Below are 26,328 nucleotides of genomic sequence, written 5' to 3' on the forward strand. Positions count from 1 at the left end.
AACCCGTACGACGCTGGGCCAATTGTGCGCCGCCCCATGGTTCTCCCGGTCGTGGTCGGCTGCGACAGAGCCTGGACTCGAACCCAGAATCACTGGTCCTTCCTGATTTAGTTTTTGCTTGTAAGCAGGAATCAGGAGGATGGAATTATGGTCAGATTTTCCAAATGGAGGGTGATGGAGAGGTTTGTACACGTCTCTGTGTGTGGAGTAAAGCTGGTCTGGAGTTGTTTTCCCTCTGTCATGGTCATTTGACTGATAGTTTGCTTCTGATTGGAGGGAGAATACACTATTCGTTGCCCATCATGGGAACCAGACCTTGTGCTTTCCTGTAGGCTGCACAGACATCCATAAATCTACCTCTCTGCTAAGTGGGGGAGTTAGCAAGGTAGACTGTTGGGGAAGAGAGGATGGTAGAGGGGAGGAATAGAGCGAGAGAGAAAGAAAAAGAGAGACTGACAGAGACAAAGAAAGTGAGAGACGTCCAGAAATAACAAAAGAGAAAGTAAGTTGAAATAAAGTGAGAGAGTGAAAGAGGTTCTAAGGGATCAAGACCAAAAGAGAAAGAGAAAGTACTGTACAGTCCATTCTAAAAAGTATTAAATTACTTTTTTTCCCCTCATCAATCTACATCCAATACCCGATAATGTCAAAGCAAAATCAGGTTTTTAGATTTTTTTTGCTAATTTATAAAAAATAATCACCTCCCTGACCAAGGCCCTTCTCCCTCGATTGCTCAGTTTGGCTGGGCGGCCAGCTCTAGGCAGAGTCTTGGTGGTTCCAAATGTATACCTTTTAAGAATGATTGAGGCCACTGTGTTCTTGGGGATCTTCAATGCTGCAGACATTTTTTTGCTACCCTTCCCCAGATCTGTTTCTCGACACAATCATGTCTCAGAGCTCTACGGACAATTCATTCGACCTCATGGCTTAGTTTTTCTCTGACATGCACTGTCAATTGTGGGACCTTATATAGACATGTATGTGTCTTTCCAAATCATGTCCAATCAATTTAATTGACCACAGGTGGACGCCAATCAAGTTGTAGAAACATCTCAAGTATGATCAATGGAAACAAGATACACCTGAGCTCAATTTCGAGTCTCATGGCAAAGGGTCTGAATAGTTATGTAAATAAGGCATTTCTGTTTTGGAATTTAATACATTTGCAAACATTTCTAAAAACCTGTTTTCACTTTGTCATTATGGGGTATTGTGTGTAGATTGCAGAGGATTTTTTTTCTTCTCAATTTTATCCATTTTAGAATAAGGCTGTAACGTAACAAAATGTGGAAAAAGTCAAAGTGTCTGAATACTTTCCAAAGGCACTATGAATATATCATATATAGACAGAGTGGGAGAGCCAGCTAGTCAGCTGAAGTGCTTACCTCTCACTCTGGCCTGCAACGTCTATGCCTTAATGCATTCCATCCACTGACTCTTTGGGATTGATGGCCAAAGGAGGTACATAGCGTCATTACTGGTACGGCTGCAGTGTCTGGTCTGGGATTTCTCTCTCGGTGGTACACCGCAGCCCCAATCCGTTCTCCTGCCATCTAAAGTCTCTCTCTAAAGTTGCTCAATGTGCCAACCACATGGCCTTTTGAGTCCTGTCCAGCGAGCGCACACACACTGCCTTAATGGAAATTTGATGGATATTATAAAGCCATTCCGGCCTGCATTTCCTGCCTTGAAAAGCGTTCAGTAACCCTCATAAAGAATATGGTTAAGAATCAGGCAGCTGTGCATGCGCGCACACACACACACACACACACACACACACACACACACTACACCATAAAAAAATGGTGTAGGCTATAGAATCTGGTCTGTTTTACATCTCTGCTTCCCCATAATGCATTGTGAGTCGACTCGGTCCCCAGGTCTCTTTGTTATACATTCTTTCCTCCTTGTTTACGTGTTAGTCTTGATTCACTTTTCAGACAGGTGACGTATATGCAGCAAATCTCCTTGTGTGGCCATGTGTGATTCTTTCACTTCTAAAGTACTTTTGTTATATGAGCTCAATATTGCTATGTTGGGCCCACAGACAGTGTGTTAGTGGGGCCCAATATCCCACCGAGCCGAAACCCAGAAAAGCCCAAAATGGGGACCAGCTGAGAAAATACACAGAGGAAGTGATGTCACCGGTCCAAATCCCCCAAAGTCGTCCATTACAGGGGTGACGCTGAGACGCTGACCACAAAGAGGGAACATGACACAGGTTTCACAGCGAGCAGAGATGGTTGTCCTTCGCTTTGACATTTATGTTACCCTGACCCCCGCCAACGAGCTCAGTTTAGAAGGAAGACAGGAAAAAGGGAGAACAGTTGAGATGTAATTATAGGAGAAGGAAAACACATGCCGGCTGGAGACGGGCGTCATTTCAGAGGAGGCTACGCTATGGACGCTGTCAGATAGGAATTATCTCAGAGGGCTTGCATAACACACCTCCAGCAGCAGCATTAGGAAAGGAGGGGGGGACGGAGGGGCATGGGGTGACGTGGTTGTTCTTGTTTCTCGGAGTAGAGAAAGTGGGAACTGCTTCTTTGTAGAGGGCAGCTGGAGTGTACCATTTCTACAGTTGTTGGGCCAAATGCTAACATTTCTGCACTTTTGTGCAAATCTTCAGTCTGTGATGTGATTCGGTGTGGTGCTGTGTGTTCATCTCGAGTTAGGGCAAATAAGACTTCTCCTACCGCTAAAGTCTATTTGATTAATATTATGTTCATTATCTTTGCAAATGAAATAAGTATACTGTAGTGGACTATCCTTATAGATGCACAGCTTTTAATTTATACTGACAGACAATTTGTTTTATTCCTAGTTTGGTTGATTGTTCCATTTTCTTTGCCTGTGACAAAAGTCCAAATGACTTTATCCACAAAAAACCCTTACGTATACCGTGGCTTATGCACAAATTGAACCCACAATCTTTGTATTGACACCACCATGACCCGATCAACTGAGCCATCTGCAATTGAACACTAACCCTCTCCTCTTTATCTGTTCCATTTGCAGCCTGAAGAGTTCGAGGCGCTTCACTCACACACCTTCCGGGCGAAGACATTCAAGAAAAGCAAGCACTGTGGGGTGTGCAAACAGACCGTCAGCCAGGAGGGGCTCATCTGCAGAGGTTAGTCCTGACCTTGCCTGAGTGTTACCACGGTAACCATGGTCATCTGGGGTCATCAAAGGGCCATTTGGGGTCTCCCAAGGTCACCGTTGTGGTCACTCTGAGTAATTACATTAAAGTAGCTCAGGGGATGTCAAGGGTTGGCTGGTTTTCAATTCACTCAATGATAGTTTGCTAATCAGGCTTTTAACTAATTTCATTGATTAGATTGATACAGGTAACTGTCAAAATAAAGGAAACACTTGAAGTAAATGAGGGATACAAAATATATTGAAAGCAGGTGCTTCCACACAGGTGTGTTTCCTGAGTTAATTAAGCAATTAAAACAGCCCATCATGCTTAGGGTCATGTATAAAAGTTTCCCATTATTTGGGCCACCATGGATAGAAGAAGAGATCTCTGTGACTTTGAAAAAGGGGTCTTAAAGGAGCATAGGGGTTAAAAGCGTTGCGTGAGTCTCTCTCAGTCACTAGAGATCAACCCAATGGAATAATTATGGGAATTTCTGGAGCGGCGTCTAAGACAGAGTTTTCCACAACCATCAACAAAAGACCAAATGATGGAATTTCTTGTGCAAGAATGGTGTTGCATTCCTCTAATAAAGTTCCAGACACTTGTAGAATCTATGTCATGTCAAGGCTCATTGACGCTGTTCTGGCTCATGGTGGCCCAACACCCTATTAAGATACTTTATGTTGATGTTTCCTTTATTTTGACAGTTACCTGTAGTTTGTTTAGTAAGCAAATTGAGTACTAGCTGGGTACTGAGGATTGAGCATTTGAAGTGGCTAAGTTTGAGTGAATTAGAGATAAAAAAAACAATGTAAAGAGAAAATATAAGCAATATAATAATATAGCTCTGTGAATCATCAACAGTAGATAGCCCTATATCCACTGCGTTGGCAAACCTACAGGCCAGACAGTAGACACACTGGGCTTGGCTGGTCACTGCTACTTGGCTAGTGGACATGTCTGCTTCTGCTGATAGTGCTGCATCGGTATGCTGGCAGGTTGTTTGGCCTAGTATCCAGAAGGGAAAGATTTGGCTTGCCTATTTCCCTTCCTCCTGGCACGGTATGGATATTTTATTCACAGTAAAGTGAAACAGAGGCATTCTCTTGGCTTAGTGTTTAACTCTGAGAGGACCTAGTATACAATAAGCATGCATTTTTGTTATTACCTTGTAGTTGTACTGTCCTCTTGGAAAGCAGACATTTATACATAATCGTGTGGCTGGCTGCTCCCTACAAAAAATACTTCATTACTAGTAACTACATTATGTCCTTTTGAAAGATTGTTGTTTTTCTGGTAACTGTATTGTAGTCTCTTCCCATTATATTACCATGATTTATTATCCTCCTGAAATGGCCGTCTCTTATTTATATATGTACAGTCCTCTATGCTGGGTCCTGTGTGTGTTGCAGCTGTCTGTCCCTGCTCTCCCAAAGGGGTGGCCTGTTAGGGTAGCCAGAATGCATAGGATCAATCATTTCCCCATAGACCACAATCGCTTCACTATCACATGGGTCAACCTCTTAGCCACTTACTCTGATGTGTTTCTGTGTGTGCTACTTTTTTCCCCTCTTATTGTGCATGTCTGTGCATACTTTTTCTTTGTGTGTCGTTGTAGTGAGCAAATGTGTATCTGGCCTTACTTGAAGCAAGAGCCCTTGACTCCTGCTGAGAGGCTTATCATGACACTTCAGCACCACCGGGGATGTCTCCCCTGTCAGAGCCTGTATAGATAGAATGTAACAGAGGATAGCTCCCCTGTCAGAGCCTGTATAGATAGAATGTAACAGAGGATAGCTCCCCTGTCAGAGCCTGTATAGATAGAATGTAACAGAGGATAGCTCCCCTGTCAGTCAGCCTGTATACTGTAGATAGAATGTAACAGAGGATAGCTCCCCTGTCAGTCAGCCTGTATACTGTAGATAGAATGTAACAGAGGATAGCTCCCCTGTCAGTCAGCCTGTATACTGTAGATAGAATGTAACAGAGGATAGCTCCCCTGTCAGTCAGCCTGTATACTGTAGATAGATGGTAACAGAGGTTTGAGTATTGAGTTGTCTGCTGTATTGACTACAACATGGCTGGTTCCATAGAGGCAACTGAGTATGGTAGTGTGTGCGCGTGTGTCTGTTTGCACGTGTTTGTACGTAAGTCTGTGTTTTATGTCTATGCTTGCCTGTGTTTGTGAGAGAGAGTTTAAATACGTCTGTGTGTGTGTGTCCTGTCTGCTTGGAGCAGAATTACGAGGGACAGCCAGTGGGCTCTCAGGAAAGTACAAAATGAACAATAGAGGCCCACTCAGACAGCAACACACACGCTAACACACTCCATACAAGGACACAGCCTGGAGTAGCCAGCACTGATGAATCACTGAAATTGGTCTTGTTTCAGGACGGAGTGAACAAATGTGTACATAAATCTCAGAATAAGGCTTCAGATAAGGAGTTCTCCTTTACTATTTTTAATGAGGTTTGCGAAATATTGGTTCATGTGGTTAATTTTCTTTCAAATTTAGCCTAACAGGGTGGACATTTATGAGTGGGACATACCGACTAACTACAACAAACATGGAAAAATGGATACAATTCAGTGTTTTTATATATATTTAGCTTTGCACCATTGTTTTCCCAGCAAATTATGATGACTTCCTGACTGAGGTGTCATTGTAGGAAGGGGTTGTTTTCTAAAATGGAGAATTACAACAAACTATATGTGATAACATCTACAATTCTGGGTATGCGACCAATATAGTTTTTGATTTGAACTAACACAATGGAAAGTGATATCAGAGACACACAGAAAAGCTTAAATAAAACAATCATAAATACAATAATCATAAAAAAAAAAAAATGATGAGAGAGACTTTAAGTAGGACTATACAATAATGAATACATATTTAGTATTTTATGGCTTATATTTCTTGTGGAAGTTGATGAATAACACCTGGAGACAAAACACCCACATCCACTGAAAAAGTGTTGAAAATGCATAAAATGTCCTTTCAAGATGCATATTTTTGTGTTTTAAGGTAAAGACATCAGACCTTATATTTAAAGCCTTTTGGAATCCACACATGATATTTCCTGGGGACAGAAAAGGCACCGCTTGGTAGGAATGACCCAGATGGGGTTTCAGAGTTATTAGTACATCGGCGACCACTCTGAGGTAATGTGAAGTCATGTTCAGATGTTCCACCCACCCCAACACCCCCTTCCCTTCCGTAACACTGTTTACAAACACTCATCAGTCACATGGGTTCCCAATCATCATCCCAGCTCCACCACTTCCTCGCCTCTTGCCAGGATACGTTGCTAGGCTCCATGACAATAGGAGCGTATCCTGGCTGGTGACGCAGGTCTATTCAGCATGTGTTTGTTTCCAGTCAAAAGACTAGACCCTTAGCCTGGTCCCAAATCTGTTTGTGCTGCCTTGCCAACTTCTATGGTCATTTTTTGTAAGGTAAAGTTGACAAGACAGCTCAAATAGATGAGCACAATGCTACCAGACTGTCAGGGAAAAGTATGTCTGGAAGGCTAGCCTAGACTTCACTGACTGGATGGATGTGTAGCGTACCATACTCACTGCTAATAGTGAGATTGCATGGATGTGAGTGTGTGCCGTCAGACCTCTACAGGTCTCCCGACGTCGTAGGGTCAGCGCTAGTATCTGGTGGACTGAGAGAGTTATGGCCCAGAGGAACGGTGTTGGGTTCCAGGGGAGGACATTCTGGATCCCAACATCATCCGTGATTTCCACCTTTGCCGCCCGGACCGGTCCGCTCCTCATCCTTGGGGCCGTGTGTGTGTGTGTGTGTGTGTGTGTGTGTGTGGGGGGGGGGGGGGGGGGTTACTGTATCACTGCCCGGGTGGATGTGTTGACATGTTAGCCTACCATACTCGCTGCATGAATGTGAGTGTGTTAACATTTTTAGAATACTTGATTTCAACGTATGAATGCATTGGAGATGATAACTGCTATTTGCTATACTGCATACAGTAGATGCATTAGGGTCAATTTGGATGCTAGCTAGTGGGGCCTTCAGAAAGTATTCACACCCCTTGATCTTTTTCACATTTTGTTGTTTTACAGCCTTTCAAAATTCAAAAGGCACTCGCACACCTGAGCAATCTTTTTTGCAGGTGCATGGTATCAGTTGAACAAGTAGAAGGAATAAGGAAACCGCACACTGCTCTTAATAGTATCACTGATCTTTAATGAGCTTACGTATCGGCCTCATGGCCTTCGTCAGAGCTGACCCGCCTAACTGCACTCCTTAACACCCACCAGCTAAACTCGGAAGCCAGCCGCATCAATGACCACCGCTCAACATGCGACCGGGGTCAGCCTGCAGGCACCCGACCCGCCACAAGGAGCCAATTGTGCACCGTCCCATGGGACTCCCGGCCACAGCCGGTTGTGGCACAGCCAGGGAATGAACCCAGGTCTGTAGTAACGCCTTAGACCCCTGCCTCACTCGGGAGGCCCGAACCATGCATTTCTAAATGAAACACTGATTAAATTTGGTGAAAAGTGACTGCATGATTTTGTGTGTTATAATCAGTCAATTGAAAATGTGCTTAGAATTTAGAAACAACTGCCTTTTTGATGATCCGTTTTGAGTTTTCTACAAACTTGTGAAAATTGCACCAAAGCGATAAAAAAAAACTGTAGCATGTTTAAACATTACATTACATTAAATGGGCTGTACTATGGTTTCATTAGTATCTTCTCATTGTCTGTGGCAGTACATCATGTTTGTCTTATTCAGTAGGACATTTTCCAGAGCTAGGAACTTTAACATTCTATGCACACCCCTGTTTCACTTAGTTTTTCTGGCTCGGGGTTAGAACTCAGGTTTTCATCTGGTGTAACACAACTGTAGGCACTGACACACAACCACATGTGTACACTCACGCTTGTGCTTCTCTATTGTATAAATATATGCAGGGGAACATACAGTACATCCAAGTATTTACTTAAACATGAGCATACACGTACAGTATACAAACATTGAAACATCTGGTGTGCAAAAACATAAGAACATACTGTACACACTACAATAAATCTTGACATAAACACTGAACACCTACGCACATGCACACACGCACACACACAGACACGTAGATAAACAAAACACACATGCACACACCCACACACACTCAGACACACCTCCCCACCACATGAGGTTGGTGGCAACTTAATTGGGGAGGACAGACTCGTGGTAATGGCAGGAGCGAAATCAGTGGAATGGTATCAAATACATCAAACACATGGTTTCCATTCCATAAGTTCTGTACCAGCCATTATTATGAGCCATTCTCCCTTCAGCAACCTCCACTGCACTCCACCCACACACACACACACACGATTTCTTTATTTATCTTACTCTAACATGTTTAGCCACCACTTGCTGACTGAATCAATCAGTCAAATTCATTTATAAAGCTCTTTTTACATGTGCAGATATCACAAAGTGCTACACAGAAACTCAACCTAAAACCCCAAACAGCGAGCAATGCAGATGTAGAAGCACGGTGGTTAGGAAAAACTCCCTAGGAAGAAACCTAGAGACGAACCAGGCTCTGAGGGGTGGCCAGTCCTCCTCTGCCAGGTGGAGATTATAACAGTACATGGCCAAGATGTTCAAACATTCATAGATGATCAGCAGTGTCAAATAATAATACTCACAGTGGTTCTAGAAGGTGCAAAAGGTCAGCACCTCGGGAGTAAATGTCAGTTGGCTTTTCATAGCCGATCATTCGGAGTTGGAGGCGGCAGGTGCGGTAGAGAGAGCGAGAGTCAAAAATAGCAGGTCCGGGACCAGGTAGCATGTCCAGTGAACAAGTCAGGGTTCCATAGGCGCAGGCGGAACAGTTGAAACTGGAGCAGCAGCACGACCTAGGTGGACTGGAGACAGCAAGAAGTCATCAGGCCAGGTAGTCCTGAGGCATGGTCCTAGGGCTTAGGTACTCTGAGAGAAGAGAATGAGAAAGAGAGAGAGAGAATTAGAGGGAGTATACTTAAATTCACACAGGACACCGGATAAGACAGGAGAAATACTCCAGATATAACAGACTGACCCTAGCACCCCGACACATAAACTATTGCAGCATAATTACCTGGAGGCTGGGACAAGAGGGGTCGGGAGACACTGTGGCCCCATCCGACTATACCCCCGGACTGGGCCAACCAGGCGGGATATAACCCCCACCCACTTTGCCAAAGCACAGCCCCCTCACCACTAGAAGGATACAGTGCCTTGCGAAAGTATTCGGCCCCCTTGAACTTTGCGACCTTTTGCCACATTTCAGGCTTCAAACATAAAGATATACAACTGTATTTTTTTGTGAAGAATCAACAACAAGTGGGACACAATCATGAAGTGGAACGACATTTATTGGATATTTTAAACTTTTTTAACAAATCAAAAACTGAAAAATTGGGCGTGCAAAATTATTCAGCCCCCTTATGTTAATACTTTGTAGCGCCACCTTTTGCTGTGATTACAGCTGTAAGTCGCTTGGGGTATGTCTCTATCAGTTTTGCACATCGAGAGACTGAAATTTTTTCCCATTCCTCCTTGCAAAACAGCTCGAGCTCAGTGAGGTTGGATGGAGAGCATTTGTGAACAGCAGTTTTCAGTTCTTTCCACAGATTCTCGATTGGATTCAGGTCTGGACTTTGACTTGGCCATTCTAACACCTGGATATGTTTATTTTTGAACCATTCCATTATAGATTTTGCTTTATGTTTTGGATCATTGTCTTGTTGGAAGACAAATCTCCGTCCCAGTCTCAGGTCTTTTGCAGACTCCATCAGGTTTTCTTCCAGAATGGTCCTGTATTTGGCTCCATCCATCTTCCCATCAATTTTAACCATCTTCCCTGTCCCTGCTGAAGAAAAGCAGGCCCAAACCATGATGCGGCCACCACCATGTTTGACAGTGGGGATGGTGTGTTCAGCTGTGTTGCTTTTACGCCAAACATAACGATTTGCATTGTTGCCAAAAAGTTACATTTTGGTTTCATCTGACCAGAGCACCTTCTTCCACATGTTTGGTGTGTCTCCCAGGTGGCTTGTGGCAAACTTTAAACGACACTTTTTATGGATATCTTTAAGAAATGGCTTTCTTCTTGCCACTCTTCCATAAAGGCCAGATTTGTGCAATATACGACTGATTTTTGTCCTATGGACAGAGTCTCCCACCTCAGCTGTAGATCTCTGCAGTTCATCCAGAGTGATCATGGGCCTCTTGGCTGCATCTCTGATCAGTCTTCTCCTTGTATGAGCTGAAAGTTTAGAGGGACGGCCAGGTCTTGGTAGATTTGCAGTGGTCTGATACTCCTTCCATTTCAATATTATCGCTTGCACAGTGCTCCTTGGGATGTTTAAAGCTTGGGAAATATTTTTGTATCCAAATCCGGCTTTAAACTTCTTCACAACAGTATCTCGGACCTGCCTGGTGTGTTCCTTGTTCTTCATGATGCTCTCTGCGCTTTTAACGGACCTCTGAGACTATCACAGTGCAGGTGCATTTATACGGAGACTTGATTACACACAGGTGGATTGTATTTATCATCATTAGTCATTTAGGTCAACATTGGATCATTCAGAGATCCTCTCTGAACTTCTGGAGAGAGTTTGCTGCACTGAAAGTAAAGGGGCTGAATAATTTTGCACGCCCAATTTTTCAGTTTTTGATTTGTTAAAAAAGTTTGAAATATCCAATAAATGTCGTTCCACTTCATGATTGTGTCCCACTTGTTGTTGATTCTTCACAAAAAAAGACAGTTTTATATCTTTATGTTTGAAGCCTGAAATGTGGCAAAAGGTCGCAAAGTTCAAGGGGGCCGAATACTTTCGCAAGGCACTGTATCTTCAACCACCAACTTACTACCCTGAGACAAGGCTAAGTATAGACCATGAAGATCTCCCTAACGGCACAAACCCGAGGGGGGTGCCAACCCGAACAGGAAGATCATGTCAGAGACTCAACCCACTCAAGTGACGCACACCTCCTAGGGACGGCATGAAAGAGCACCAGTAAGCCAGTGATTCAGCCCCCGTAATAGGGTTAGAGGCAGAGAATCCCAGTGGAGAGAGGGAACCGGCCAGGCAGAGACAGCAAGGGTGGTTCGTCGCTCCAGTGCCTTTCCGTTCACCTTCACACCCCTGGGCCAGACTACACTCAATCATAGGACCTACTGAAGAGATGAGTCTTCAGTAAAGACTTAAAGGTAGAGACCGAGTCAGCGTCTCTCACATCGATAGGCAGACCATTCCATGAAAATTGAGCTATAGGAGAACGCCCTGCCTCCAGCTGTTTGCTTAGAAGCATCTTTGTGCATCTTTGTGTTGGTTCCCTCCCGTTCCTAGTCATTAGCCAAATGAGAAGATCAGATGGATGATCATGACCATTAGTTCTTCTCTGCATGATGGATTGGCATTGTCTCCTCAGTGTAATGTCGTTATCATAATCAGTTAAACGGTCATATGCTGAGATTACCATAATGGCAAGATAGGAGGGGAAATATTATGTAACATTATGGAGATGGTTTTAAGAAAGCACTAAGCAGTTTATATGCACCCACATACACACACACACACACACACACACACACACACACACACATACAAACACAAACACACACTCCCACATACGGACCCATTAGCTGTTTGGCGTTGTGTATTGATTTAGTATTGAGATTGTATTAACTTGTCTAAACATTACTTGTTGCTGTATATACGGTAAATAGGCTGTGCTGTTTATTCATTAGTATTTTCTCATGGTCTGTGGAAGTACATAATGTGTGTCTTATTCAGTAGGACATTTTCCAGAGCTAGGAACTTTAACATTCTATGCACACCCCTGTTTCACTTAGTTTTTCTGGCTCGGGGTTAGAACTCAGGTTTTCATCTGGTGTAACACAACTGTAGGCACTAACACACAACCACATGTGTACACTCACGCTTGTGCTGCCTCTATTGTATAAATATATGCAGGGGTACAGACAGTACATCAAAGTTTTTACTTAAACATGAGCTTACACATATACATACATTAAAACATCGGGCTTGAAAAAACATGGGAACATACAGTACACATAAGTCCACAAATGCATGCATGCACACAAACACAAACACACGCACACACACACACACACACACGCACGCACGCACACGTACACGCACTCGCACTCGCACTCTAACGTGTTTAGTCACTTGCTGTATGAAGCATCTTTGTGTTGGTCCCCTCCCATTCCTAGTCATTAGCCAAATGAGAAGATCAGGTGGATGATCATGACCATTGGTTCGTCTCTGTATGATGGATTGGCTTTGTCTCCTCAGTGTAATGTCATTATCATAATCAGTTAAACGGTCATATGCTGAGATTACCATAATGGCAAGATAGGAGGGGAATTATTATGTAACATTATGGAGATGGTTTTAAGAAAGAACTAAGCAGTTTATATGCACCCACACATGCACAAATGCACGCACCACACACAGCTGTAGGGCCTCAGCTTCACACTCAGCCCAACAAGCGGTTGATTGGACCTCCATGTCCTTATTGGAAAACAGCCTTTCTGTTTTGTTGACGTTATACTTCCAATGCCCCCTACTGGATTTCTCTAGACATTACAGGTCAATGGCCCTATCATAATGCTGTTTTAGATTTATAACACTGTTTTCAGGTACATTTCTTTTTCCTCATCAGTTAAATGCACCTGATGATAATAACATGACACGGCTGAAAGTTAGCAGATTGTGGCCTCCAAGGACAATCTTGGCACAATTGCTGTTCAGTTAAGACATGCAGAAATGCTGTTGAGTCAAGTCCACCACCAGAGGGGAGCAGAACAACAAATATGCTGCTTCTACAGGCCAGCCGAACAAACGACCTCTCCTTACCCGCCGTACTGCAGCAAACAGACTGCCCACCCACATAGGTATTTGACGGTGCAGAGACTACTTGAATAAAATGGATTATAAACATGAATTTAATCTGTGCTCAGAAAGGTTACTTTTCACAGTACAGTACCGTCACTTAGAAATGTCCTTGTTTTTGAAAGAAAAGCAATTTTTTTTAACATAATGTAGATCAGAAATACAGTGTAGACATTGTTAATGTTGTATATGACTATTGTAGCTGGAAACGGCAGATTGTTTAATGGAATATCTACAAAGGCGCACAGACACCCATTGTCAGCAATCATCACTCCTGTGTTCCAATGGCACGTTGTGTTAGCTAATCCAAGTTTATAATTTTAAAATTCTAATTGATCATTAGAAAACCTTTTTGCAATTATGTTAGCACAGCTGAAAACGATTGTGCTGATTAAAGAAGCAATAAAACTGTCCTTTTTTAGACTCGTTGAGTATCTGGAACATCACCGTTTGTGTGTTCCATTACAGGTTCAAAATGGGCAGAAACAAAGTGCTTTCTTCTGAAACTCAACAGTATTCTTGTTCTGAGAAATGAAGGCTATTCCATGCGAGAAATTGCAAAGAAACTGATCTCGCAAAACACTGTGTACTACTCCCTTCACAGAACAGCGCAAACTGGCTCTAACCAGAATATAAAGAGGAATGGGAGGCACAACTGAGCAAGAGGACAAGTACATTAGAATGTCTAGTTTGAGAAACAGACGCCTCACAAGTCCTCAACTGGCAGCTTCATTAAATAGTACCCGCAAAACACCAGTCTCAACGTCAACAGGGAAGAGGTGACTGTGATGCTGGCCTTCTATGCAGAATTGGTCTGATGAAACCAAGATTGAGCTCTTTGTCCTGAATGCCAAGCGTCACGTCTGGAGGAAACCTGGCACCATCCCTAAGGTGAAGCACGGTGGTGGCAGCATCATGCTGTGGGGATGTTTTTCAGCGGCAGGGACTGCGAGACTAGTTATGATCTAGGGAAAGATGAATGGAGCAAAGTACAGAAAGATCCTTGATGAAAACCTGCTCAGGACCTCAGACTGGGGTGAAGGTTCACCTTCCAACAGGACAACAACCCTAAGCACACAGCCAAGACAATGCAGGAGTGGCTTCGGGACAGGTCTCTGAATGTCCTTGAACGGCCCAGCCAGAGCCCAGACATGAATCTAATCAAACATCTCTGGAGAGACCTGAAAATAGCTGTGCAGCGACGATCCCCATCCAGCTGACAGAGAATGAGAGGATCTGCAGAGAAGAACGGGAGAAACTCCCCAAATGCAGGTGTGCCAAGCTTGTTATACCCAATAATATTATTGGATCTAATAGCTGCCAAATGTGCTTCAACAAGTACTGAGTAAAGGGTCTGAATACTTACATAAATGTGATATTTCAGTTTTTGTTTCTCCAAAATTTTAAAAAACAATCTACAAACCTGTTTTTGTTTGTCATTATGGGGTATTGTGTGTATATTGATGGAAAAACAATTAATCAAGTTTAGAGTAAGGCTGTAATGTAATTTGAGAGAAATACATTTCTTGTGCGTATGAAACATTTCTGGGATCTTTTATTTCAGTTCAAGAAACGGCAACACTTTACATGTTGAGTTTATATTTTTGTTCAGTGTAGTTAATAGTTAACAAACATATTGTATAGAGAATGCACCTTTACCCCATGGCTCCAACGTGAGCTGTGCTATAAACATCAAATGAGGGATTGATAGTGAACTATGCAGACTACATTGGCTAGTTTGAGAACCATGGTACCATCTCTGTTTTTTTGCAACGCTCCCATTTCATTACTGCAATAACACACTGCACAACACTTGTGTAAGAAGCAGCCCCTTCGACTGACTGGAAAATGTATCAAAGGAAACAGCTGGTTAAACAAACCAGTTTTGATATACCCTATACTCTGGAAATCCATATAGAAAATCTAGTTATGGAAACAAATGTTCTGCACTTTCCTATTCTACAAAAATCTCCCCACAGCCAACTCCCATCCACCACATGGTTTGGGGGAGATATTCTTCTCAGGATATTACCTATTCCCCTCGAAACCTCACGGGAAGAAACGCCTCGGTCAGTCAAAACCTGAGTTAACAAGGACAAGGGGGTGGCCAGCCAACGTGGGACTGTTGACCGATGATACTGTAGGTGTGTAGAGGACGGAGCAGTATGACTCAGGACAGAAGAATGGTGGAGGTAGGGGTATGACATAGGAATGTTTGTACATGCAGACAAAAGTATGCAGAGGTCTTCACGGGTCCAACAGACCCAACATTCAGAGACCCGTGTCCTAAATTCTGGCTTTTGTCTCAGATCTGGGTCAGGTCTGATATAATTGCCACGAGTCTCGGTTATGTGCAATTAAAATGTACCGAGTGGACCCATCCGCTGTTAATTTAATGTGTGTGAAGTGATGAGAACTGTGTGAGCTTGTAATCTGTGTCAGCCAATTGCAACTCAATAAAACATATAGCTTATGTCAGCTGAAACTGGTTCTGGCTGCTCACCTCACGTGCGCCTGCTGCTGATGAGATAGAGAGCGAGTGAAATGAGCTTTGGCCTTGGCTACTGTTGATTGTGAAGATGGCCTTTTTAATTTAAGTAAAAGGAAAGTTCTAAGAGAAAACGTATAGTGAAAAGAAGCCTACAAGGTGAATGTCCTCTGGGACATGTTTTAGTGGACAAAGAGGAGAAGAACGTTGGTGCGGCCAAATGGAAAGTGTGTGCAACTCGCTATTCAGGTTTGATGCAGTTTTCATTTATTTATTTTCATATTTATTATAATTTGTTTTATTATTGTACACTGCTCCAAAAAATAAAGGGAACATCAAAATAACACATCCTAGATCTGAATGAATGAAATATTCTTATTAAATACTTTTTTCTTTACATAGTTGAATGTGCTGACAACAAAATCACACAAAAATAACACACTAATTATCAATGGAAATCAAATTTATCAACCCATGGAGGTCTGGATTTGGAGTCACACTCAAAATTAAAGTGGAAAACCACAGTACAGGCTGATCCAACTTTGATGTAATGTCCTTAAAACAAGTCAAAATGAGGCCCAGTAGTGTGTGTGGCCTCCGCGTCCCTGTATGACCTCCCTACAATGCCTGGGCATGCTCCTGATGAGGTGGCGGATGGTCTCCTGAGGGATCTCCTCCCAGACCTGGACTAAAGCATCCGCCAACTCATCTGAGCATCTCAACTCCTGGACAGTCTGTGGTGCAACGTGGCATTAGTGGATGGAGCGAGACATGATGTCCCAGATGTGCTCAATTGGATTCATGTCTGGGGAACGGGCGGGCCAGTCCATAGCACCAATGCCTTCCTCTTGCAGGAACTGCTGACACACTCCAGCCACATGAGGTCTAGCATTGTCTTGCATTAGGAGGAACCCAGGGCCAGCCGCATTAGCATATGGTCTCACAAGGGGTCTGAGGATCTCATCTCGGTACCTAATGGCAGTCAGGCTACCTCTGGCGAGCACATGGAGGGCTGTGCGGCCCCCCAAAGAAATGCTACCCCACACCATGACTGACCCACCGCCAAACCGGTCATGCTGGAGGATGTTGCAGGCAGCAGAACGTTCTCCACGGCGTCTCCAGACTCTGTCACGTCTGTCACATGTGCTCAGTGTGAACCTGCTTTCATCTGTGAAGAGCACAGGGCGCCAGTGGCGAATTTGCCAATCTTGGTGTTCTCTGGCAAATGCCAAACGTCCTGCACGGTGTTGGGCTGTAAGCACAACCCCCACCTGTGGATGTCGGGCCCTCATACCACCCTCATGGAGTCTGTTTCTGACCGTTTGAGCAGACACATGCACATTTGTGGCCTGCTGGAGGTCATTTTGCAGGGCTCTGGCAGTGCTCCTCCTGCTCCTCCTTGCACAAAGTCAGAGGTAGCGGTCCTGCTGCTGGGTTGTTGCCCTCCTACGGCCTTCTCCACGTCTCCTGATGTACTGGCCTGTCTCCTGGTAGCGCCTCCATGCTATGGACACTACGCTGACAGACACAGCAAACCTTCTTGCCACAACTCGCATAGATGTGCCATCCTGGATGAGCTGCACTACCTGAGCCACTTGTGTGGGTTGTAGACTCTGTCTCATGCTACCACTAGAGTGAAAGCACCGCCATCATTCAAACTTGACCAAAACATCAGCCAGGAAGCATAGGAACTGAGAAGTGGTCTGTGGTCACCACCTGCAGAACCACTCCTTTATCGGGGGTGTCTTGCTAATAATTTCCACCTGTTGTCTATTCCATTTGCACAACAGCATGTGAAATTTATTGTCAATTAGTGGACAGTTTGATTTCACAGAAGTGTGATTGACTTGGAGTTACATTGTGTTGTTTAAGTATTCCCTTTATTTTTTTGAGCAGTGTATATCATTATTATTATTGTAGGCCTACAGTATTTAAGCATCTTGTCACGTTCGTCATATTGATGAGACCAAGGTGCAGCGTGATAAGCATACATTCTTCTTTTAATTAACGAATAAACACTAAACAAACTAACAAAGAAACAAAATTAACGTGGCTATATAACACGAGTGCTGAGAGGCAACTACACATAGACAATAACCCACAAAACCAAAATGGCAACCTAAATAGGATCCCCAATCAGAGACAGCGATAAACAGCTGTCTGATTAGGAACCAATTCAGGCCACCATAGACCTACATATACCTAGACATACTGAAACCCCATAGATATACAAAAAAAACCTAGACAGGACAAAAACACCTAGACAATCCAAAAACTAAACCAACCACCCTTGGTGGGCATCTAACCTCGGTGGCAGCTCTGGTTCTGGACGCCGCCCCCCTTCTTTACACTGAGTCCGCTCTTGTATCACTGACCCGTGGATCATCGTCGGAGGCTCTGGACTGCGGATCCTTGCCGTAGACCCCAGGCTGGGGACCCTCGCTGCGTGGATCATCGCCGGATGTTCTGGACTGAGGACCGTCGCTGGAGATGCCGGACTGGGGGTCGTCGCTGGAGACCCCGGACTGTGGCCCGTCGTTGGAGACCCCGGACTGGGGACCGTCGCTGGAGACCCCGGACTGTGGCCCGTCGTTGGAGACCCCGGACTGTGGCCCATCGTTGGAGGTTCCGGACTGTGAACTGTCGCCGGACGCTCTGGTCTGTGAACTGTCGCCGGACGTCTGGACTGGGTACTGTCGCCGGACGCTCTGGACTGGGTACTGTTGCCGGACGCTCTGGACTGCCGAGGCGCACTGGAGGCCTGGTGCGTGGTGCCGGAACTGGTGGTACCGGGCTGGTGACACACACCTCAGGGCAAGTGCGGGGAGCAGGCACAGGACGTACTGGACTGTGGATGCGCACTGGAGGTATGGAGTGTAGAGCTGACACAACCCGTCCTGGCTGGATGTTTATTTTCACCCTGCAAATGCAGAGCGCTGGCACGTATCCTCGCTGTTCCTCTATTCTCCTGTATTTCACCTCGTAGTATCGCCGCTCCGCTTTCGCTGCCTCTAACTCCACCTTAGGACTGCAATACTCCCCCGGGTGTGTCCAGGGTCCTGCTCTATCTAATATCTCTTCCCAGGTCCATTTCCCCATTAAGCGCTGTTCCTCCTTTTCACGCTGCTTGGTCCTGGTTTAGTGGGTTATTCTGTCACGTTCGTCATATTGATGAGACCAAGGCGCAGCGTGATAAGCATACATTCTCCTTTTAATTAACGAATACAGGACAAAAACACTGAGACAATACAAAAACTAAACCAACCACCCTTGTCACACCCTGACGTAACCAAAATAATAAAGAAAACAAAGATAACTAAGGTCAGGGCATGACACATCTAAACTAGATCTTTACACATTAAAAAACTGTTTTGTTTAATTTTGTTGATACATTTTCGTTGGCCAAATTTTTATGTTGATCTGATAGGTCTAGATGTAGTTAATTTAATTGTATTTTTAATCTGTATGATGATATTAATAATACAATAATAATACTTATGATAATACAAATAGCAATAAATTATCATTATTCATTTTCCAGAAGTTGCAAAACTTAATTTAATGCTGCAATACACTGTGTACAAAACATGAATATAACGAGTGCGCTAAGGAAGTTTAGGGAGTGAGTGTTTTAATAAAATAAACGGAACATAATACAAAACAGGAAACACGAACAACCCACAGACAAGAAACAGAAACAGAAACCATAATGCCCGGGGAAGGATCCAAAGGGAGTGACATACAGTGGGGCAAAAGAGTATTTAGTCAGCCACCAATTGTGCAAGTGCTCCCACTTAAAAATATGAGAGAGGCCTGGAATTTTCATCGTAGGATTTTTTAGGAATTTATTTGCAAATTATGGTGGAAAATAAGTATTTGGTCACCTACAAACAAGCAAGATTTCTGGCTCTCAAAGACCTGTAACTTCTTCTTTAAGAGGCTCCTCTGTCCTCCACTTGTTACCTGTATTAATGGCACCTGTTTGAACTTGTTATCAGTATAAAAGACACCTCTCCACAACCTCAAACAGTCACACTCCAAACTCCACTATGGCCAAGACCAAAGAGCTATCAAAGGACACCAGAAACAAAATTGTAGACCTGCACCAGGCTGGGAAGACTGAATCTGCAATAGGTAAGCAGCTTGGTTTGAAGAAATCAACTGTGGGAGCAATTATTAGGAAATGGAAGACATACAAGATCACTGATAATCTCCCTCGATCTGGGGCTCCACGCAAGATCTCACCCCGTGGGGTCAAAATGATCACAAGAGCAGTGAGCAAAAATCCCAGAACCACACGGGGGGTGGACCTAGTGAATGACCTGCAGAGAGCTGGGACGAACGTAACAAAGCCTACCATCAGTAACACACTACGCCACCAGGGACTCAAATCCTGCAGTGCCAGACGTGTCCCCCTGCTTAAGCCGTCTGAAGTTTGCTAGAGAGCATTTGGATGATCCAGAAGAAGATTGGGAGAATGTCATATGGTCAGATGAAACCAAAATATAACTTTTTGGTAAAAACTCAACTCGTCGTGTTTGGAGGACAAAGAATGCTGAGTTGCATCCAAAGAACACAATACCTACTGTGAAGCATGGGGGTGGAAACATCATGCTTTGGGGCTGTTTTTCTGCAAAGGGACCAGGACGACTGATCCATGTAAAGGAAAGAATGAATGGGGCCATGTATCATGAGATTTTGAGTGAAAACCTCCTTCCATCAGCAAGGGCATTGAAAATGAAACGTGGCTGGGTCTTTCAGCATGACAATGATCCCAAACACACCGCCCGGGCAACGTGGCTTCGTAAGAAGCATTTCAAGGTCCTGGAGTGGCCTAGCCAGTCTCCAGATCTCAACCCCATAGAACATTTTTGGAGGGAGTTGAAAGTCCGTGTTGCCCAGCAACAGCCTCAAAACATCACTGCTCTAGAGGAGATCTGCATGGATGAATGGGCCAAAATACCAGCAACAGTGTGTGAAAACCTTGTGAAGACTTACAGAAAACGTTTGACATCTGTCATTGCCAACAAAGGGTATATAACAAAGTATTGAGATAAGTATTTGGTCAATAACAACATTTTATTTTCCACCATAATTTGCAAATAAATTCATTAAAAATCCTACAATGTGATTTTCTGCATTTTTTCTCTCATTTTGTCTGTCATAGTTGAAGTGTACCAATGATGAAAATTACAAGCCTCTCTCATCTTTTAAGTGGGAGAACTTGCACATTTGGTGGCTGACTAAATACTTTTTTGCCCCACTGTATATAGGGAAGGTAATCAGGGAGGTGATAGAGTCCAGGTGAGTCTAGTGACACGCAGGTGCAACAATGTTGACAGATGTGCGCCATAACGAACTGCCTGGTGACCTAGAGGCCAGAGAGGGAGCACACATGACAATTAAGGACACCTGCTCTATCCATGAAATAGACTGACCAGGTGAATCCAGGTGAAAGCTATGATCCCTTATTGATGTCACTTGTTAAATCCACTTCAATCAGTGTAGACGAAGGGGAGGAGACAGGTTAAAGAAGGATTTTTAAGCCTTGAGACAATTGATACATGGATTGTGTACATGTGTGACATTCAGAGGGCGAATGGGCAAGTTTCCCATCTGTATCAAGAGTTGTCCACCACCAAAAGTCTATCCAGCCAGTGGTGTAAAGTATTTAAGTAGTTTTTTGGGGTATCTGTACTTTACTTTACTATTTCTATTTTTGACAACTTTTACTTTTACTTCACTACATTCCTAAGGAAAATAATGTACGTTTTACTCCATAAATTTTCCCTGACACCCAAAAATACTTTTGAATGCTTAGCATGACAGGAAAACAGTCCAAAACACGCACTTCTCAAGAGAACATCCCTGGTCATCCCTACTGCCTCTGGTCTGACGGACTCACTAAACACAAAATGCTTCATTTGTCAATTATGTCTGAGTGTTGGAGTGTGCCCCTGGCTATCCGTAAATGAAATAAACAAGAAAATCGTGCCGTCTGGTTTGCTTAATGTAAAGAATGTGAAATGATTTATACTTTTACTTTTGATACTTAAGTATATTTGAGAAACTACATTTACTTTTGATACTTAAGTATATTTAAAACCAAATACTTTTACTCAAGTAGTATTTTTTTGGATGCCTTAATGTTTTGTACACTCAGTGTATAATAATAACCTGTTCGTATTTTCCCTATAAACAGTGATTTGACTTGCTTTTGATATTACCCTAATAAAGTTAAGAAACTTTATTGTCTTATGGCTATTGTTAGGCTTAGCTTTGCAGGCCTATGAAGGCAGTGCGCACCAGCTTTACAAATGACTCCAACAGTTGAACTTGAGGTGAGGAAGAATGTTATAATGCTTATCTTTATGTTTAAAAAAAATCTGATCGAAAATGAAGGAATTATCCTCTTTCTGTACACCTATATCTGTAAAGAAGTAGTATAAAGAAATGCATGTTAGTGTCAGGAAATGTGTCCGGCATATCTCTATCTTTCTCTCGGTCTCTCTAGGCCTAAGCTTCTCTTCCTTTCTATTTATATCATATAGTGCATGCCTAGGCCCATAGGCATACTGTATATGAATGAACTGCCCTGATGCATTTAGTGCTCATATCTCTGACAGCTGAACCATGAGGTAGACAAATATTATTTTTGAAAAGTAAAAAAAAAACAATAAAATAATAGGCTATAAAGTTTTGAATATGCTACACATCAAAACTATGTAATGAATATATTTTTGTCATTTGTTATAGGCAGCTTTTAAGCACAAGTAACTGTGCATCATTTGGCCAATATCGCTCGTTTATTGATGGCGCTGACAGCGCTCGGTCAGAGGTTTCTTTCTCTGTCTGTTTCTACTCTCGGATCTCAACGGGTCTCTCGTATCCGAACCGGCACTGGTCTTATTTGGGTCTGTTTTTCCACGGGCGCGATGCACAACTTAATTTAATGCCGCAATTTAATAACCCGTTCGTATTTTCCCTATAAACAATGACCTGACTTATGTCTACTTTTGATATTGCCCTAATAAAGTTACAAAACATTTGTGAAGGTTTGGTGTGGTATGGTTATTATTAGGCTTAGATAAGACCTCGTAACGTACACACACACACACACACACACACACACACATACATACATACAAATACACACACGCTTCCATCACACCCCATCACACTCACCTGTCACCCCAGTTAGTCACACTGTAAAACAGATATTTTCCAGTAAGTTACTGCAATTTATTTTACAGTACAGCTATTCTAATCCATTTTATGGTAATCAATTTTATGGTACCCAAAATTACTGTAATATAATTTACATTATAAACTGGGTGGTTCGAGCTCTGAATGCTGATTGGCTGACAGCTGTTGTATATCAGACCGAATACCATGGGTTAGACAAAACATGCTAGCAGATACCCATAGACTTCCAATCATTCTGCTAAAGCTAGTTAGCATTGGATTGTGAAACTAGTGATGTTATATTTGATACCGGAGCTCCAAGGTATGCTTTGAAATAGCTAAGCAGCTAACTTCGAAACAGTGTGCCGATGTGTTTATCACTTTATCAGAAGTACTTAATCCGTGACGACCGAATCTTCATTTCATTTTGTGTTTTTTTTCTCGCAAAATGCGAGATCCCACTGGTTTTGCCGTGGTTTCGGTGCTTTCTTTGAATCCCAGCTTCTTTCAGACTTCGACCTCTACTGGACAGGATTTTGTACATGTCGTTTCACCATTCAGGAATGTGAGTGTATGAGGTCCAATCCCATTGAAATTGTTTTATGTTAAACCACACTTTATGTACTGTTCAAATAATTTATTTGATTTAGTATAGTATAAGCTTCTGTCTTAAGCATCCTAAATAATGCCATAGATTCAATTTAAAAAACAACAACTAGTAAAGCATTAAATACACACACACACATTGCACAAGATTACTTCAACCTTTAAAATAATCTTGGTATTCCAACTGATTATAGATGAATAAAGCTGACGATTTACTGCAGCGCCAAAGAATTTTGATGAAAGCAGTTAATTTTTTAAATTTTTATATCTGATAATCACACGCTGCTATTTATTGCTGACTGGCAGATGTCACAAATATGCATTGTGAACAGATAATGAAGCTCTGAGTAATGAACCGTTTTCATGGCATAATTTGGTAAATGTGTTGAAGAATACAGAAAGCCTTGTTTTCCAAACACTATGCGAAACTACCTCTAACTTCCTTCATGCTGGACACAGTGACATAAAAATGGTATCCACAAGTTTATCTGACTCTGGGGAAGTAGATAAAAGGCCATAATCCTAAAGTATCCCTTTAAACTGGTACAGTACTCTCACTAACAGGTGCAACAAATACGGCTACTTACAAGGCAAGCCTTTAAATAGGATATTGAGACTGCGATTCTTTCTCCTACCACAATATTTTTTTTTCTACAATGCATTTACAGTATGCTGCATTTACAGTATGCTGCATTTACAGTATGCTGCAGTAAATATATACCGCAAACAGTGATACAATACATTATTGTTGAATTGTTTTGATAATAAAATCAGAAATTGCTAACAGAGAATATTCAATGATAGCATACCAACGGATAGTTGTTTTTTTAACTTGCACGTTATGCCTTTAACAAAGCTTAGAAACTGAAAGTGACTACAGGACAAAACCTGTCAAAAGGATATGGCGTGCCACTCAACCATTAAAGGTTACAGACTTGCTGCCACTGATCTGTTTCCTATACAGTATAAATGTAATTGTTAGGGAACTACTTCCACGTATCCCTGCAATTGGTACAGCACTCTCACTAACGAGTGCAACACATATAGCCTATTGTGAGGCAAGTCTCAAAGTACAGTGCCTTGCGAAAGTATTCGGCCCCCTTGAACTTTGCGACCTTTTGCCACATTTCAGGCTTCAAACATAAAGATATAAAACTGTATTTTTTGTGAAGAATCAACAACAAGTGGGACACAATCATGAAGTGGAACAACATTTATAGGATATTTCAAACTTTTTTAACAAATCAAAAACTGAAAAATTGGGTGTGCAAAATTATTCAGCCCCTTTTACTTTCAGTGCAGCAAACACTCTCCAGAAGTTCAGTGAGGATCTCTGAATGATCCAATGTTGACCTAAATGACTAATGATGATAAATACAATCCACCTGTGTGTAATCAAGTCTCCGTATAAATGCACCTGCACTGTGATAGTCTCAGAGGTCCGTCAAAAGCGCAGAGAGCATCATGAAGAACAAGGAACACACCAGGCAGGTCCGAGATACTGTTGTGAAGAAGTTTAAAGCCGGATTTGGATACAAAAAGATTTCCCAAGCTTTAAACATCCCAAGGAGCACTGTGCAAGCGATAATATTGAAATGGAAGGAGTATCAGACCACTGCAAATCTACCAAGACCTGGCCGTCCCTCTAAACTTTCAGCTCATACAAGGAGAAGACTGATCAGAGATGCAGCCAAGAGGCCCATGATCACTCTGGATGAACTGCAGAGATCTACAGCTGAGGTGGGAGACTCTGTCCATAGGAAACAATCAGTCGTATATTGCACAAATCTGGCCTTTATGGAAGAGTGGCAAGAAGAAAGCCATTTCTTAAAGATATCCATAAAAAGTGTAGTTTAAAGTTTGCCACAAGCCACCTGGGAGACACACCAAACATGTGGAAGAAGGTGCTCTGGTCAGATGAAACCAAAATTGAACTTTTTGGCAACAATGCAAAACGTTATGTTTGGCGTAAAAGCAACACAGCTCATCACCCTGAACACACACCATCCCCACTGTCAAACATGGTGGTGGCAGCATCATGGTTTGGGCCTGCTTTTCTTCAGCAGGGACAGGGAAGATGGTTAAAATTGATGGGAAGATGGATGGAGCCAAATACAGGACCATTCTGGAAGAAAACCTGATGGAGTCTGCAAAAGACCTGAGACTGGGACGGAGATTTGTCTTCCAACAAGACAATGATCCAAAACATAAAGCAAAATCTACAATGGAATGGTTCAAAAATAAACATATCCAGGTGTTAGAATGGCCAAGTCAAAGTCCAGACCTGAATCCAATCGAGAATCTGTGGAAAGAACTGAAAACTGCTGTTCACAAATGCTCTCCATCCAACCTCACTGAGCTCGAGCTGTTTTGCAAGGAGGAATGGGAAAAAATTTCAGTCTCTCGATGTGCAAAACTGATAGAGACATATCCCAAGCGACTTACAGCTGTAATCGCAGCAAAAGGTGGCGCTACAAAGTATTAACTTAAAGGGGCTGAATAATTTTGCACGCCCAATTTTTCAGTTTTTGATTTGTTAAAAAAGTTTGAAATATCCAATAAATGTCGGTCCACTTCATGATTGTGTCCCACTTGTTGTTGATTCTTCACAAAAAAATACAGTTTTATATCTTTATGTTTAAAGCCTGAAATGTGGCATAAGGTCGCAAAGTTCAAGGGGGCCGAATACTTTCGCAAGGCACTGTATGTTCATGAGGGTGACACAACAATACCATGCACCCACTAGTGTTCAAAGGGATTATAGAATTCCTCATATACAGTATATTACTGTATTTGGTGCGGTTACAGCATTCTCACTCATGGGTACAACAAACACCTTAAAATATGTTAATGAGCCAGAGACTATTTCCCTAACCACACAATTTTCCCACAATGCAGCATCATTAATCACTAACTCAAAAAAGTTCTGGGACACTGTAAAGTCCATGGAGAATAA

The 26,328-nt window shown here is 42.8% G+C and overlaps 1 protein-coding gene across 4 annotated transcripts in view; it reads left to right on the plus strand.

Annotated features, from left to right (window-relative positions):
• Positions 1-26,328, plus strand: part of LOC139380518 (tensin 1b) — a 291,929-nt gene that overhangs the window by 106,736 nt on the left and 158,865 nt on the right. For all 4 annotated transcript variants that reach the window (XM_071123243.1, XM_071123242.1, XM_071123244.1 and 1 more), the window contains exon 2: positions 3,019-3,133. In XM_071123243.1, the coding sequence (XP_070979344.1) occupies positions 3,019-3,133 (115 nt within the window). The remainder of the gene's footprint in view (positions 1-3,018; positions 3,134-26,328) is intronic.

This window comes from Oncorhynchus clarkii, chromosome 22, assembly GCF_045791955.1.
Source record: "Oncorhynchus clarkii lewisi isolate Uvic-CL-2024 chromosome 22, UVic_Ocla_1.0, whole genome shotgun sequence".
Classification (NCBI taxonomy): Eukaryota; Metazoa; Chordata; class Actinopteri; order Salmoniformes; family Salmonidae; genus Oncorhynchus; species Oncorhynchus clarkii.